The 18,972-nt window shown below is 41.8% G+C and overlaps 1 protein-coding gene across 1 annotated transcript in view; it reads left to right on the top strand.

The window, feature by feature from the left end:
- LOC124606051 overlaps window positions 1-18,972 on the top strand; it is a 285,569-nt gene that overhangs the window by 210,790 nt on the left and 55,807 nt on the right. The window contains exon 6 of the mRNA XM_047138011.1: window positions 12,999-13,148. Within this exon, the coding sequence (XP_046993967.1) occupies window positions 12,999-13,148 (150 nt within the window). The remainder of the gene's footprint in view (window positions 1-12,998; window positions 13,149-18,972) is intronic.

Here is an 18,972-nt window from a genome sequence, read left to right as displayed (position 1 = left end):
AAACCCAGAGATCCTGTATGAGTTTAAGGTAATGCCGTTTGCTTTGTGTAATGCACCAGCAACTTTTGAAGAAGTAGAAGCTAATGAAAGGTACTTTGGGCAGTTATGCAGAATCAATGGTATGGCTCCTGGTTTAAGGATACAGGGTACTTTTCTACCTCAATATTATGTAAAAATCAACACCTAATTCTTTTAGGAATGGTTTATAATGTATATGTTTTACAGATTTTTTGTTGATTTCAGGTAATGCAACACACTTTCTAAACAAATTAGAAGTATTTTGAATATTTTTGAACCTGCTTAGGGTTATAAAAAAAAATTACAAAGAAGTTGATGAAATTTTTTCTCCAAAATGCTTCCTCAATTTGAGGTACCATTTAATCCAATGTTATGCATTTGAAGGAGACAAAATTTTTACCAGATATGCATGACATTCAGTACTGTATACAGCAAACTTGCTCTGCTATATAAAGGCTTCAGGTCAACCAAAATCACATTGTTACTGAACATCTAGACTTCATGCTAACTTAAACACATAATAAGTTGCTCATCCTCTCTATATTAAAGCACACAAACTTTGAAACAATCTAACTGAACCGTAAAGACGTTGAGCTTACCTTTGAATTATGTGTAAGCAGGAAATTTTTGCAGCGTTTTGCAGTCAGCTATTTATTTCTGTTGGAGTTCTGTGCTTTTTGGAAAAGAAAACACCGCCGCTCGCAGTCCATTTTCATAATTTCCTCAGCAACGTGGCACACAACACTTGTACGCCATTTCGAACGACGGTAAATTCAAAATTGCTTGTACAGATAAATCCACAGAAATTAACCACATTATTATGCACCTCAGATTTTTCACCGAATTTTTCTTGCAGTACGTCATATTTTATATGAAATGAACAACGCGCTTAATCAGTGGGTTTAGTTGCATTGTTGATACAGCCACTAAGTCCATCTTTGGCCACCGTGGCACTAGTTGTGATGCGTATGCTGTTCCCTAAAGTATCTCCATAAAGTTGCCCTATTCATCACAACATATCCGTACTGCTACGTGATGGCCCAAAGAGCTCTTGTGATCTAGACCCTTCAAAAATTGCTGACATTAAGTGCTATGCTATTTAAAATTCAGGAACCTCTGGAGCTGCAACTAATGTGGCACATGTTGTAGAAAATTTTACTGAATATGAAACATGCCCACGAAAAAGAATTAAGTTTCAGAGTCACATATATCAGCTGTACAAATGGAAATTGAGCAAGTAATGGATGCAACTGCAAAAACTTCAGTTGCTTGAGATATTTTTCTGCAGAACTAGATGAAACTAAATTAAGTCGGCTATGGCTGGTTCTGACATCTAATGGTGCGTCATGCAACTAACGTCCTGTTGCAAGCTGTTGCCACAAAATGGCAGCCCAGTAGCCAGCCTTATCCTTGTACGCGATCGATACTCGACATGAGGTTTTCGACGTAGAGTGTATCATCAGGTTCCAGACTCTCAGAACTCTGTCAGCTCCATAGTTAGCAAACCGTGCCATGCCCTCACTACTGCCGGTACTCCACGCAACACTGTGACTAGTGCCACAGCTCTGCAGGCTGCGTGGCTGTGTGGTCGGCGTCTCCGTCACCTAGGTTTCCGACACTCATTCATCAAGGGTTGGATTCCTTCAGTTCCAAGTTGAGGAATTACACTGCCTGGGCTACACTCAGGGTGTATCGTCAATTGGAAGGGTACCAGCCAGTGCTATCGTCTTTCCGTTCATCTGCCCGCCGTCACTGCCGCCCACCGCCCTCTCCTCGCCGCCCGGAGTTCGCCGCCGCCTCCCGGTGTTCGCTGCTGCTGTCGCTGCCTGGTCGCCACCTCCCGGTACTCGCTGGCACTTGGTCGCCTTGTAGCAGTCACCTGGTACTCGCTGTTTCTGCTGCCACTGGCTCCGCCGCCGCCTCCACCAGCCCGCAGCTGACGCCCGTCCTCCGCAGCAGCAGGGCGGGGCCCTGGCCCCCTCCCCGCTGTCGCAGCCCAGCAGCAGCCTTCCTCCATGGGCTCCTCCTGGACACTGTCATCATCTGTATGTCTTCGTGTTAGCCTTCATCTTCGTTTTTTGTGTTTCAGTCTCTTCTACCATGTCCAATCCCACTACCTCTGTGGTCTACACTTCTCCCTCTGCTTCAGCTACCACCATTACGTGGTGTGCACAGGCTAACCCTCCCGTGTCCATCCCTCCCCTCATGTCCATCCCTACCCCCACACCGTTCACTCTCCCTTCCACCCCTACAGCCACACCTACTCCCTCTACACGGACTGATCCCCTCCCCCCCCCCCTTCCCCTCCTTCCCCTGCCACTCTGCGGGTTGTGGCACATAGAGCCACAGTAAATGCTGCAGCTTCACCGACACCGCCGCCGCCACAACCACCAGCTACGGCAACGGGGTCTTCCATCTCCCGCCACCTACCTGTAACTCTCATCCCCTAATCCGCCTCCCATCCTGTTCCCAAGAAACGCCCCAACACCATCCCCACCCAATCAACCAGCTCCAAGAAAACCCCTGCCTCCCACCTTCCTCACCCCCAGCCAAAGATCTCATGGATCTCTCTCCTACCCCTCCAGCTTCTTCTACCACTTCTTCTCCACCTACCCATACCTACATCTTCTCCCACCCCGACACCCACCTCCTGGATGCCCACAATCTCACTCTCCTATTCCGTAAGTACTATGCTACTGCCCCCATCTCCCTCCTTGTCCCGCGCCGTGACTCTGTCACCAAATCCACCAGCCATACCCTCCACATTGATATCCTTGCCCATATGCCAATTATCCTCTTTGGTCCCAAGGCCATCCTCACTCCTGCCCAGCCTGCTTCCTCCTCCCACCAGCCCCAACCTCCTCGCCGCCCGCCGACCCTCACTGCCGTGAACACCAAGATCAGCCTGGTGATCATGCAGGCTGAGGTGTTGGCAGAGCTCAACTCCCGTCCTGACCTGGAGATCCGCTTGGCATGCCGTATTAACAATGCCATCAGCCCTACCTTCTTGATGAGGGTCTTCAGTGAATCTGCCCCCTCCATTGACCCCCTCCTCAAAGAGGGAGCCCTCATCTACCATTGTAGATACAAAGTCGACCTCTCCTGTTCCCAGCCCCAATCCTACCACTGTCAGCATTGTTTAAAATACAACACCCACCTCATCCTCGACTGATGTGATCCTCCCACCTGCCCCCACTGCAAAGGGTCCCACTTCCTGCTCCAGTGCCCCAACCTAGACTCCCACCCTTCCTGTAACACCTGCAACCTGCCCCATCCCACGTACTCACAGAAATGCAAATCCAAACATCCCCCCATCTCTCCTGAGCTTACCATTCCCGTCCGCCCTGTCGATGACCCCACCCACCCCGGCAACACCCTTCACCCACTCTCCACGGCCAAGGACGTTATTCACTTTGTAACCATCGTCCTTCAAAACATCCATCCCTTCCAGCACCCCCATACCCTGCACCAGATCTCCCTTGCCACCAGATCCGTCTTTCACCTCTACACCTATGCTATCTATTCCCACAACCTTGCCCACTTTACCTTCTCCCGTCTCAACACCCTAGTCTAGCCTCCCTACTATGGCGCGACAGCAGCACCGTATTCTGTTCAACAACATCCGCTCCCTCCCCACCAACAAACATCTCCTACTCCACACCCTCTCCCACCACCGCATGGATGCCTTCATCCTTAATGAAACCTTTCTCCGGCCTACTCACACAAATAGCACCTTCCCATATACCCTTCACCGCACCAACAATCCGCTTCCTGTTGAGCATGGTGGAGTTGCCATTGGCCACCTCTGCCATCTCCCTGTTCGACCTCAACCTCTCTTCAATGATCCTACCGAACACCTGGTTCTCAGTCTCTTCTTCCCCGGTCTTACCATCACCTGTGGCACCATTTACATCTGCCCTAATATCCTTAGCCCGTATGATTTCCTCACCCACATAGACCGCACCTTCTCCTCCTACGTGATTGCCGCTGACCTCAACATCCACAGCCGCTCACCTGCCCAGTTACGGCAGTGGCATCGGTTTATTGCCACCCTCCAAGGGGACCTCCTCCCTCTCCGTCAACATACCCACCCAGAATCCAATACCACTCCCGACGTAGTCCTTGCCTCCCCAAACCTCCTTGGGCACATTACTGCGGATATCCTTGACCCTATAGGTAGCGATCACCTTCCTGTCCTGCTCACCATATCAGGCAGACGTCACCCTCATGCTGCCTACGACCCAGACGCATCCCCAAGACTCGTCCATTATTATTCCCATGCCAGCTGGGATGCCTACTGGGATACCATAGACACCCAGGTCAGACGCCACACTCTCACCTATCAGCACCTTAATGACATCACCCATGCCACTTCCTTTCTACACCGGACTTTGTCAGAGGCTGTTGAGGCGCACGTCCCCACCAAAGCCATCCACCCTCACCATCCTTCCTTGCCACCACAGGTCGTACTCCTCCTCCACGAATTCCGCCACGTTTACCGCTCCTTCCTCCGTACCCGGGACCAGGACACACTCCTCCGCCACTGGCAACTCCAACGCCATACTAGAAACATGCTCGCGGCCAAAAAATGCCGGGCCTGGTGACAGACATGCACCCGTCTTAATGCTTCACTGCCTATCAACTCCTCCAAGTACTGGTCAGCCTTCCACCACCTTACTGGCATGAAACCTTCTCCCCACTATCCTCTCCTACACAATGACCACCCTTTCCCAGACGATAATAGTAAGACCAATCATTTTGCCTCCCACCTGTCTGACATCCTTTCTAGCCCTGACAATCCCCAGTTTGATTACACCCTCTTCCCTGAGATCCAGGACCGCACTGACACTTCTCTCCCCCCTGGCTCCTAGCTTCCAGTAGTTGGGGGTCACATGACTGTCCGATCTCAACACCCCCATCATCACACCAGACACTGTCACCACATTACACACCAAATGCAACACAGCTCCCGGTCACGATCGTATTACATACCGCCACCTCAAAGAAGCCCCTCCTCTCCTTCCTTACAGTCCTAGTCACCCTCTATAATGTTGTCCTCTCCACCAGCTTCTACCCTGACCTGTGGGAAGACTTGCTGGTTCCTTATGTTTCCCAAACCTGCCAAACCCCCTTCTGACAAATCCTCCTATTGCCCTATCAGTCTCACGTCGGTCTTCAGCAAGGTCCTAGAGTTCATCCTTACCCACCGCATTCACCACCACCTCCACCAGCACTGCCTCCTTCCCTTGACCCAATTTGGCTTCCGACCTTCCTTCTCTGCCGATGATCTCCTCCTTCACCTGACACACCTCCTTTCCACTCACCTCAGTTCCCATCGCGCCACCATCTTTGTGTCCCTTGACCTTGAACATGCCTACGACCATGTATGGCATCCCGGCCTCCTCTTCAAACTCCAGACTTACGCCCTCCCCATCAACTATGTTCACCTGATAGCCTCCTTCCACTCTCACCGCCCCTCCTATGTTACCATCCAAAACGCCAACTCTTACACCTTCTACCCCTCTGCAGACGTGCCCCAAGGCTCCGTCCTTTCCCCTCTCCTCTACCTCTTATAGACGGCAGACATGCCACAGTCCCCACCACCCGTCCATCTCCTGCAATATGCCGATGACACCACCTTCCTTGCTCTTGCCCCCTCTCTCCAATGTTTCCAGTGCCTCCTCCAGTCCCACCTCGACCTGTTCACCGCATGGTGCAACCAATGGCTTCTTAAGATCAATCGCTCCAAGACCCAGGCAATCACTGTAGGCCGCACCACCCCCTCCTTCAGCCTCCTAGATTTCTACCTTACCATCTATGGCCACCCCATTGCCTTCTCCCACCCTCCAACTGCTGCCTTTCCTGGACCCCCCATCTCCTCACAGTCCAAGCCAAGGCATGTAACCGTCTCCGTCTCCTCAAACTCCTCTCTGGTCGAACATGGGGCTTAGACCCTTCCACTATCCTACAAACTTGTAGGTATGATCCATCTCATCATACACTATGTCCACCCCGCTTCGATTTCTGCCCCCCCCCCCCCCCCCCCTCCACATACTACAAATCCTTGAGCACCATGCACTCCGCCTCACTTATCGCATCCGTCTCCCATCCCCCATGTGGATCGTTTATGATCTGATTCCCTTCCCCCATCTCCTCCTGTTCCTAGAACGAATATGGATCCTATATGTCTTCTGCAAACTGGATCCCGCCCCCCCCCCCCATCCTTTGGTTTCCCCCATCCTCTCCCACCCCAGCCTGCTGCTGCGCCTGTACCACAGTGTCCCGCCTAGTCTCCATCTCCACACTCTCCATACCCTCGCCCAAGGTGACTCCCGCCAACTCCCCCTCCCGGATGATGTCCTCGTGCCTTCCATCTACCCCTCCTACCATACCTAATCCCTCCTCCTTCGCCCCACCCTCCTCAGGGCTCCCTCTCTCCCTCCCTCTCCCCCTTCCTTTCTTCCTCCTTTTCCCCTGCCGAACACCTTCTTTCTCCTTTTCACCCCCCCCCCCCCCCCTCTGCTTCCAGCTCCTTTCATTCTCCGCTCCACTGCCCCCCTCCAGGTTTCCCCCTACCGTCTCCCCCCCCTACCTTTTCTTCCCCCCTCCTCCCTTCACCCGCTGGTAGGTCCCCTTTGGTGCAGTGATTTTTAACGTTTTCATTGTGATGTCAGTGTTACTCCAACACTGGGTTCAGCGCTACGTTCCACCAGCACCAACAGTGTCGCCAGCATCATTCGTTTGTGTTCCCACTGGTGTTTCTTTGTTTATTGTGTCGACTCACCGTGTTCATTCTTCACATGCGTGTGTGGCTCTTGTCTATATTGTTTTTAAATCTACAGTTTATACTCATCTAATTTTTTCCCCCCAATCACTTTATACCATTCTCTGTTATGTGTTCTTTTCTCATTTGACTATGTTGTTTCTTGGCTGAAGAGCGGCGTATTGTGCCGCTGCCAGCCCACCCCATTTTGGCTGGGGAAATAACAATAAAGAAAAAAAAAATCCGACTCTTCATCTGCAACCAACCCACCACCCTGACTCACAGTGAAATATTTAGGACTTACTGGAGATGAAGAAGCTTGTGCAGCATTGAGTAGCATGGAGGGCTGCATCAAAGCAGTCTCTGGACTGAAGACCACAACAACAACTGCCGTACCTGAATTAACGAGAACAAATTTCAAAAAGGATTATGAAATTGCAGCTATAAAAATTATTAATTTCAACCTGATTATTGCTACAGTTGTCGATTACCGTCTGGAAATTTTAAATTATTCTTAAACAAAATGCAGTCATTACTAAATAATGTAAATAAAATTGATCGTGAGTTGATAATCTGTGGCAACTTCAGTATTGATTTCCTCACAAATAGTAAAAACCGAGAGCCACTTTTGAACCTTGCAACATCCTATAATTTAATGGCTGAAGTAAAAGCTGCCACATGAGTAACAGAAACTAGTGAAACAGTTTTAGATCAATTTCTAGTCAAGAAAAGTTTACGCAACACTTCACAAAAGATTTCAGTGTGGGATTTGGCTACCATCTTGCTCAAATATTAAACTTAAAAATGAAATGCACTGTTATTACATGTTTGTAAGAACAACAAGCAGAAGGTATAATCAGGATAATGTAAACCACTTCAACAGCTTAATACAGAAAGAAAAATTGTCACAGGTTTACAAAATTAATGATATCAATGAAAAATTCTGCACTTTCATTGATACATTAATCCATTTCTTTCAAATTGTCTGCCCACTGAAAACTGTAACTATAAGGGGGAATTCTAGAACAAACAGTGTGATCACAATAGGAATAAGGGTTTCATGCCAGAAGAAAAGACAACTTCATGAAATGTGTAAATAAAAAAATTGCTCACATGAAATACACATATTCTATAAATAATACTCCAAGCGTACTAAGAAAAGTAATAAGAGCAACAAAAATAATTAATAATGATGAATACATTTATAATTCATATGATAAAGTGAAGGCTATGTGGAGTGCCATAAAAAAAGAATCTGGTGAACACAGATCATTGTGAAAAAATATAACACTGTCACAAAAAAAAGTGACAAATGCCTTAAAAGTAGTCAACAGTTTTAAAATTTTTTTCACATGTTGCTGATAATACGATACAATCAAATTTACATAAGAGCACTCAAACCAGTGAATGCAAAGTAAGTGCTTGTAGAGGACCAAGTACATCTGTTCTTTCTCACAAGATGAAGTAGCTAATGCAATAAAAGTACTAAAAAATTCCTACTCAGAAGGAATTGATGGTGTCCCTGCACCAATCTTAAAGAAAAGTGCATCAAACCGAATTGAAATATTTACGCACTTATGTAGCTGCTCACTTCAGACCAGGACTTTACGTGATGTATTTAAAACATGTAAAGTCATTATGTATATTAAAAAAAGGTGAGAAAGATAATGTAAATAACTACAGATTAAACACAGTTTCCTCCTGCATTTCAAAATTATTAGAAAAAGTAATGTTTGCCAAACTTATGAAATTTGTAAATAAAACAATATCCTGTGCAATGAACAACATGGATTCAGAAGTAAGAGATCAACAACAACTGCTGTTTATGAGTGTATAAATTCTATATTAAGCTTAATGGACAAGAAACAAGAATTAATAGGAATTTAATGGACAAGAAACAAGAATTAATAGGAATATTTATTGACCTTTCAAAAGCTTTTGACATTGTGGACCACCAGATTCTGCTGTCAAAGCTTGAAAAATATGGTATTTGAGGTTTGTCCATCAACTGAATCAGATCCTTCGTGAGCAATCATAAGCAGGCAGTGTGCATCAAGCACACAAATATCCACCTGTATCTGAACACGTATCAGACTATAAACAAATTGAATATGATGTACCCCAAGGATCAGTAATGGGGACCCCTTCTGTTCCTGGTGTATATAAATAATCTCAACTTAAATCAACTTAAATGTGGATGCACACAAAACAGATCATATTTGCAGATGATACCACAATTGTACTTAAGGGAGACAGCAAAGAACAATTATGGCAATCAGTAAACTCTGTCACAAAACAACTTAGCAGTTGGGCCCAGAATAATCAACTTGTAATAAGTAGTAAAAAAATGGCTGCGCTGAAATTCCACAACATTCTGAATAAGGACATGTTTATCCAATTGGTCTTTATCAATGAAGAACTAGTTAGTAACGGTACTGAAACCAAATTCATAGGACTAGGACTGCACAGCAATGTAAAATGCAATAACCATATTGAATACCTTAATGCAGAACTGAGCAAGATGTGTTACCTTCTTTGCACACTAAAATCATGCTATAGTGAGAAAACAGTAATGAATTCATACTACACCTACTTCAATTCTTGCCTTAAATATGGAGTCACTTTCTGGGGAAACTCTAAAACAGCTAATAGCACTTCCACATTACGAAAAAGGGCTATTAGAATCATGTTTGGATAAAAACCTAGAGACTCTTGCAAACCCCTGTGTAAGATATCTGGAATTCTTCCATTACCATGTGCATACACTATGGAAACCCTTATATTCCTTACAATAAATGTAATAGGTAATGACAGCAGAGTGCAAAAAAACTGTGTTATACATGATTACTTGACTCGACAAAACAAAACTTTACTTATAACAAAAGGGTACTGTCCACATGGGAGTTAACTTTATAATAAACTTCCTGGAAACATAAAAGGTATTACTGAGGTCAAAACCTTTGGAAAATCTCTAAAGTCATGTTCACAGCATCACTGCTTTTACCCTACTGAAGAATATTTAAATTTTTGATGAATGTTTTATAAATACTTGCAGTATAAAGTGTTTTTTTTTACTGTAAATAAGTATGCCTAGTAATCACTTTCAGAAGTGTACTTATAACTTGGCTTGTCCAGTGTCATATGCAAAATATGCTTTTATATACAACAGGGTTTATACATGCAATACAGTACAAGGTATACAATATTACATTTAACATTCCATGAAAAACAACAATTCTGCAAACGATATAATACAACATACACAATATTATATACACTAGCATGCAATATTACAATATGATTTATAATATGATACATCTTTTATGTAACTTAATTATAGAGTTGCATTTACATATTCGTTTTCTTTCTGAAAGATGCAGATCATTCACAGAGCCTCTTCCAGGCTTCTCTTTCCTTCCACAAGCATCTCCTGCCATTTCAGTCCTCTTTGGTTCACATAATCCTTCACTTGGTCTCTCCATCTCATTTGTGGTGTTCTAGTTGGCCATCTTCCAGTTTCGCCTTTCTAGGGCTCTCTTTGGAAGTCTTTCTGGTCCCATTCTTTTAACATGGCCAAACAATTTACGCCTATTTCTCTTCATAGTGCTCTTTAGGAGCTTCATCTGCAGTGTGTTTTACATTGTTTCATTCTTTATCCTGCCTCTTCTCATCTTACTCAGAATCTCATACAGAAAGTGCATATCTATTGCTTGTATTCTGCTCAGATCTTTCTTTGTCCAAGTCCAACATTCTGATCCATAGGTCAAAACTGGCAGATAACATGACTTGCATTTCATGATCTTTGCATTGGCAGGTATTTTACAGTTTCTAATTATGTCCAATACACAATAATAAAATTTCAAACAATTTTTTATTCTGTCAGAGCTTTCATCCTTGATGTTTCCTTTTTTAGGTAATTTACATGCTAGATACTTGAAAGCATCTACTTCTTTACGAGTTGTTCCAGTGTAGATTACATCCTTTATTTTTTGATTTTTCCTGCTGATTTTCATTACTTCACTTTTTGTTAAGCTTATTTACATGCCTGCTACTTCAATTACTCGCTGCCAGGTATTTAGTTGTTCTTGCAGTTTCCACTCATTTTCTTCCCAAATCACTGTATCATCTTCATGCGCTATGATTTTCGTATCATCTATTGTTGACCCTTGGAAGACTTTGCTTATGATGTTATCTATGATTATATTAAAAAGTTCTAGTTAGAGAGTACTTCCTTGCCGACCCCTCAGTCCATTACAAGACATTCTGAGTTTTTGCTGTGTATTATAACACATTTCAGGGAATTTTTGTACATGTTTCTTATTCTCAGTTGAATTCCTTCTGATATTTCCAGTCTATTCAGACCTTCCCATATCTCTTCCCTTCTAACAGTGTTATAAGCCTTTTTATGTCTGTGGATGTAAGCAGATGTCTTTCCCAAATTCTCATTTCCTTTCTGCAACCTGTCTGGCTGTGAATATGGTATCTATAATTGATCTTCCAGGTCAAAATGCTTGTTGCTCCTGTCTTAATTGTAGTTCTATCTTGTTCTGATTTTCTATAAAATTATCTTTTCATAAATCTTCGTGCAGTGGCAAAGTAGTGCTGTTTCTTCTGTAATTCTCCCAGAGAGCCTAGTTGTCCTTTTTAAAGATAGGTGCAATAATTGCCTTCGTCCAATCATCAGGAATCTTACCGTATGTCCATAGTATCCTCATTACTCTATGCAGCCAATGAATTCTGAATGGTCCTTCAGCTTTGATCACTTCCACTGTGATGTTATTTACTCCAGGAGCTTTGCCATTTTTCGTTTCTAATGCAGCTTTCTCTACATCCAACATCTAGAGACCTTCTCTTCTTATTTCCTCTGTGGTGGTTTTATTTCATTTGCCTCCCTCTGCCTTACCACTTGTATTAGTTTCATCCTGTTCTTCATATAGTTTTTGGAACTTTCCTTACTTTCAGAACTACTTATTCCTCCCATATGGATCTTCCTTCTTTGTGGATGAATCTTGAAGTATTTTCTTTCTGCTTCCTTCTGATACCCAATGTGTGGTATAATGTCTTCTTTTCACCCTTGAAACTCTACATTTCTTTTGTGAATTTTTCCTGAGTTGTCATCTTAGCAAGTGTTATCATTTTCGTTGCTTCACTGCATAGTTGTTACCATTTGTCTCTATTATTTTCCATTCTGTTTATGTACCATTCTCTTCATGCATTATTCTTCTTCTTGACTGCTTCTGCAATCCTTGTGTTCCACCATGGAGTTTCTTTGTGTCTGACCTTTGTTGATGTCCTTCCACATGTTTCTTCCAGTGCCTTAACTACTAGGACTTGTTGGATCTCCTCCTTTCTTCCTCTGTGTGTTTCCTCTCATCTTTAAGAAGCTTTGTCTCAATCTTCTCCCTGTATATCCCTTGGGCTCCTCTATCTTTCAGTTTCCAGCAAATGATTTTCACCTATGTTTTCCCCCAGCATGTACCTTTTTTGAATTTCATTAATGTCCCTACCAATAGATTTTTGCGCATCTTTCTCCCGTGTATGTACCTTTTTTAAAAAATTTCTTTAGTGTCCCTGCCTACAGTCAGTGGTATCCATTGAGATTACTACTTGGTAGTACTTTCACTTCTGCCAGGCATCTTCTGATTTCTTCATCTATTATTATATAGTCTGTAATGGGTTTCTGTTCCAAATTCCAACTGTATCTTGTAAACAGGGGAGTCTCTCCTTTCTTATATCATACATTACCAATTATCCAATTATTTCTCAGATATGTGTCTAGTAATACCTCACCTTCCTTTAATTAAAATACGCTAATGTTTTGAGGTTGTCAGTGTCCTTTTGTATGCTCAGTGGGATTTTACTGGAAATTATTATTCCAGAGTGAATAACTTGTTTTTACTCTATTTTGACAGTTACTAAATCTTTGTGAAGGCTTTGCTTCTGGCTGCGATTGTCACAGTTAGTTAGGTAAAGTTTTTTGTTTTTGATTACATATCGTTGATAAGTAGATGTAACTTATTAACAAATGTCTGTCAGTTATTTACTTTTTGTGATAAACACATTCCTTCATTTTTCATTGTAAATTGTGTAAATCTGAAATAAGAATTTATGTTACTTTTTATATTAAAATACAGAAAATTAGGCAGCTGCACATTTTCAAGTTAAAATTTTGTGGTAAGAATAATAAATTAAGTAATTTTTTTCTTTCCTCACTCAGTTTGGAACAAATTATTATGTCTGTGATGATAGCACTCTACAATATTTTAAACGGAAGCTGAAGAAGAATCTGAAGTTAACAGTGTGGAACTTTAATTCAACAACATTAGCTTATCAGCTAACTATGATTGATAGAGATCTATTTTGCAAGGTAACTGTACAGAATTAATTTTGTCTGTTTTTCTTAGGTACGTTAGGATTGATAAATATTTTAAAGAATAAAAGCCTACCTCTTTGCTGGAGAAACATCATTAGTAAAGTAATATAGCATTCTAAGTTACCACTCACCCAACAGTTTCCTAGCATTAAAATAAATTAACAATAAATAGGTCATGAATGAAATTTTCAGAGTGTGCACTGATATCAAACTTCCTGGCAGATTAAAACTGTGTGCCTGAGTGAGACTTGAACTCGGGACCTTTGCCTTTTGCAGGCAAGTGTTCTACCAACTTAGCTACCCAAACAGGACTCACAGCTTTAATTCCACCAGTACCTCGTCTCCTACCTTCCAAACTTCACAGAAGGTCTCCTGTGAAACTTGCAGAACTTGCACTTCTGGAAGTAAAGATATTGCTCAGACATGGCTTTGCCATTTCCTGTTTTACATCCCTGAAAGTTCTCCTTCCTGATGGGATGTGCATACCATGGAAAAAAATTATTACTTTACATCTTAAATCTGCAGAGCCATTCATTTTCAAAGCTTAAAGTGGAATACACACTGCTTGTATGTGAAGCATTATATGTTCATGAAGCAATGTAGTGGGTTTGTAAGCAGCTGTGAATGACTTAGCACAGTGATTAAAGCACTGAAATTGCACTTGATGAGAGGAAAATTCAAATCTCCTCCAACCATCCAGGTTCAGTTTTTGCATGGTTCCTCCAAATCAATTAAAATGAATGCCAAGGCCCATTTTTTGTGCTTCATCTCTAAATGTCATCATCAGCAAAATGTTGATCACTAATCGTACTTTTATCCGAGGGTTGGAACTTATAGTGGCAACTATTTAGTCACAACTTCTACAAAGGAGTTACATGTTTTTACCTGTTACTGTTCTTCAAAGTAGTCACCAGCATTGTGTAGAACTCTTATCCAGATATTTGGAAGGTGCAGTATACCATTAGCAGAGCCTGTTCAGTTGATGGTGCGAATGGAGCGGTCTACTTACTGCCTGTCAAATCTCTGGAACAGTTCTGAAGCGAATGCCACGAAGTGGTTCCTTCATCTTTGAAATCAAATCAAAGTCACAAGGACTTAAGTTATATTACTGTTCACTTTTGGAGCATCACCTGCGACCAGCTTTGCGAAAGCAGTGGCAACACTTTCTTCGCAACCCATCCTATCTTTTGCAGAACAATGCGTGGTCTCATACAGCGCAAGCTGTGGCTGCTCTGTTTGGTCCATGGGACTGGGAAGTACTGTACCATCCACCATACTCCCCAGACTTAAGTCCTTATGACTTCGATTTGATTCCAAAGATGAAGGAACCACTCCGTGGCATTCTCTTCAGAACTGTTCCAGAGATTTGGCAGGCAGTAGACCGCTCCATTCACACCATCAACAGAACAGGCTCTGCTAATGGTATACTACACCTTTCACATTGCGGGCGATGGGTTCTAAACAACGCTGGTGACTACTTTGAAGGACAGTAACAGGTGCAAACATGTAACTCTTTTGTATTAGTTATGGATAAATAGTTGTAACTATTTAAGTTCCAACACTCGTATGTTGGCTTAGGCACAATTAGTTATAGTAAAGGAAGATTTGTAGAAAGAATTAATCGTTACTGATTGATCAGTGTTTGTTGTTGGTGCCCTGAATTATTCTAACACATTATGTGTCAGTAAGTTTGTGAATAGTAATGTTTATATCAAAACTGTAATAAAACTATTCTTACTGAAAGTTAAACTGTTTTCTTACTTCCACATTCAGTCCTCGGTTCACATTCTGTTCGCAGCATGAAAGATAATGTATGTAGTTTGTTCTCCTTTGTTTCACTACAAAGAGTAAAGTACTATCAACCCACAAATTACTCATGGCTGTGGCTTGGCTATACCAGTATTGATGGCTGTTAGAAGATTTTTCGACAATGGAAATGGAAACAGTGTGCCTTTAAACTTTCTTTTTACTAACTGCTTTTCAGGCAATAGGAAATGAATGGGTACTTATTTGTTTTTGAACCCCAAAGATTTATATGAGAGAATCTGTAGAAATCTGTTTTTATACATTTTGGTTATGGATTGTTATACTATGTTGTATTGCAAGTTTCTATGTAGTTTTGTGCTTACATTAGTATCTTTCTGTTTCTTCTTTGGAGAGAGCTGTAAAATAGGTTCAACCTTCTGCATTACTCACCAGTACAAATAACTTGAAATAATTTTTAATCATATGAATATAAAGTTTTTCAGGTACTGTGGTGTAAATATCTGGGTTGTGGAGTTCTTGAAACTAGACACCACTTTTCTTGCACATGATGAGTTGTCTCATTCAGTGTGTAGTAATACATGGAGTTGATACAATGAGCATTTTTAAATAGTATAAATACATTGACTTCATCTGTAAGGTCTGTTTCATGTCCAAAGGATGTAGATAATTCTGAATAACACAAATAATGAAAGCATATTCTCTACCAAAATATTATTAATTACTGCCACTTTTAATTTGATCTCCATAATATTATGCTGTGTGGCTTTGTAGGTGAGAATATAAGAATTAGCAGATATAGCTGAGTATGATAATAATGTATGTTTGTATACTTCAAAGAATATAAAAGAGAAATTGGATATAATATTAAAGGAGTCCACCTCTATGTTTTCAGTGGTTGTAAACTGTGCCTCTTATTTTATCTACTCACAGTTTTATTGATGATAATGGACACTGAAGAAGTCTAAAAACTTATACAACCAAAGAAACTGTAGCAAGTGATAGTCACTGATCACCAACTGAAGGTGTATAGATTGTTCCATGTAATTTTGGGAGAACTGCTGCACAGCAGTTTCTGGCCATTTTAAAATGTTTGCAGATGAACATATGGTGAGCCACTGTATTTAAGAACCTGTAAGTGTGTGGGTGGTGTACTAGTAAGTAATTGTGTACCATTACTGGAGAACATGAATTACCCAGAGGCAACATGAATAATCAAAGAATCATCCAAAAAATTGTTCATCCCATATTTCAGGTATATCTGCATGAATAAAAATATATTTTTAAAAAGTTTCAGAAGTTACAAGTTATGGAAGTTACAAGTGTTACGCATAATATATTTCGTAGCAAATTGGTGCCTGTGGGTTGTGATTACTGTAACATGTCAAGTTGCATTTTTTCTTTCCTTCCAATAAGAGTGCACATTGTCTGCATTTATTGTAAAAATTTCCACCACTTTCAAATTTCTTCATGTGCTTGTTAGTGACCAATACCAAAGGGAAAACACAATCCAAGTAATGTCAGGTAATCTCAGGTTTTTCAGTTGTCATAATAAAAATTTTGTCGTTGGGTGTTAATGGCTTCAGTTCTTAGAGAGAGCTAGTATTACTTGTAGCACAAAAAACCAAGTAATTAAAAGAGATGTTTAGTTTACAGTTGCATAAAACATTGGACCAGCCACAGTGCAGACCCACTATGGGCCGAGTTAGTTGCTATTCATAAGCAGCTGGAAATTGCCCTGACTACTGTCACATGATTGGAAGCTGCTGCATACAGTTATGTGTGTGTGTGGGGGGGGGGGGGGGGGCTGCCAAAGGACTTGTACCTGAGATATCAACAGTACCTCAAGTACTATCCTCTCCTGTGGATATTGTCTCCTCTACAGGAAACACAGGATTTATCAGCACTCATCCAACTGACTGCGAGAGGTGTGTCAGTGATTAGTATAAGTGCCCTGTACATTGGTGACAGGGACCAATGAGAACTTGGCCTCCCAGCCAGCTAGTTTGAAGTGCTGCCTTGCTCTGAAACTGGAACTGAATCAGTGAGACTCACTTCATCTTTTGGGAAACCTGCTGTGTCCCATGTCAAAGGGAGGCAAATGCAAGATGGTATTTTCTATTAATCATCAGCAGTTCAAACATATAGTGAATAGTGATACTCTTTTCTGTTTGTTGTTACTCTTGTTTGTTTTAGGTGTAAACAAGACTCAGTGTTCTGCAGGAAGTACAGACCTGTCAGCCTTTTATCTGTGATATAAAGCTACTCACAAAAATGATGACTACATGCATAGAAAAGCTATTCAGTCTTAATCAGGGAAACAAACAAGTGAACTTTAGAAATGGATGTAATGCAATGGACCATTGCAACAGGTGCATCCCTTGGGATATCACTATGTTCAATAATGCCATTAGCCAACTGCTGTTCGATAAATTCCTCCATTATCAGTTGCAAGTGTTTTAGGACTCTGTATGGTTTCCTGTACACTGGAGTGTTGTTTCTCTTTGGTATTGTATGTTGTGTAATTGCTGTCACTGGTAATGGTCCACCAGGATTAAGTAGGTCTGTTAATAATAGTAACAAAGCTTCCATCACTGGTCTCTCTCTTCTTTCATAACAATTCACCTTTTCACATAATGCAGAAGCATTGATGGTTTGCTTGTGGCAAAGATCTCCTCCAGACTTATCCAAATCATCCTTTTCTAGGATATCGAAGTTGGCAGCTAGTAAACGCTTTGACTGACTTACCTCGTACATGACAAAAGTACTTATGCTCACTGGAATTGGAGTGGTCAGAGACAGTGCTCATGTGTGCATGAGATGTGCTTGCTTGTATGAATGTGTGCGTGTGCATGTGTGTGTGTGTGTGTGTGGGGGGGGGGGGGGGGGGGAGGGGGGGGGTTCTGAATTTTACTTTGGTCAAAGCTCTATATGTAACAGTCTTTTCGTTGTGCCTGTTGCAACTGTACTCTGGCTCATTCACTACCTATTTTACATGTGGCTCATCTGCAAAGGGGGTCGGTAGTGAATGGTTGCAATTGCGCCCCTAATACTGAGTCATATATTTGCTAGCCTTTCAACAGCAGTGAACTGAATACACACTTGTCTATACCACAACCTTGCGCAAAATTAGGTACACTATACAAGTTCATATTGAAACTTATTTAAAAAAAAAAAATAACACTTCTAACTTTGTGACCATGCATATTAAAGTTCACAGATAAATCCGATCTGGATAAACAATAATCAACATGGTTTACTGTCTCACATTTTCACGTTGTTCCTTCACAGTTTATTCGCATACACTGGTGTCCATGCTTACACTCGTGACACTTTGCTGCTCTGAACTTACCACCACAATAGACAATGACCAAAAGCCCCACTTTCACACTCATATCTCCAGTCTTGAGTTGGGTCACGTGACACTACATTAATCAAAATAATTCCTAAACATGGCCACAAATCGTTTACAATTTTGTAAGATTTAAATACTTAAACCTAAATACATTATTTATCACCACATAATTGTATAATATGTTGCAATTAAAAGGAGAAGTACTATGCATTGGAACTATGAATGCTCATCACAACACAAAACAAGTACTTTCATGTCCATTTTGCATTACACTGCCGTGCGGGATTAGCCGAGCGGTCTAAGGCGCTGCAGTCATGGACTGTGCGGCTGGTCCCGGCGGAGGTTCGAGTCCTCCCTCGGGCATGGGTGTGTGTGTTTGTCCTTAGGATAATTTAGGTTAAGTAGTGTGTAAGCTTAGGGACTGATGACCTTAGCAGTTAAGTCCCATAAGATATCACACACATTTGAACATTTTTGCACTACACTATTTTCACTCTGTATTTAATACATAATTTCATGCTTAAGCACAGAAAATTAAAATCAGTACTAATTTATGACATGCTATCAGATTTACAAAATTAGGAATAATTCCATGCTTTGGCACTGCTTCACCCCTCTCCCTTCATTTAATGACATCTTTGCACAAAATATGAGACATATAAATACTTGTCTCACTCTACGAAGATCGAAACTGAATGG

The sequence above is a fragment of the Schistocerca americana genome, chromosome 3 (assembly GCF_021461395.2).
Source record: "Schistocerca americana isolate TAMUIC-IGC-003095 chromosome 3, iqSchAmer2.1, whole genome shotgun sequence".
In the NCBI taxonomy this organism is placed as follows: domain Eukaryota; kingdom Metazoa; phylum Arthropoda; class Insecta; order Orthoptera; family Acrididae; genus Schistocerca; species Schistocerca americana.
This window is presented reverse-complemented; position numbering and strand designations above follow the sequence as displayed.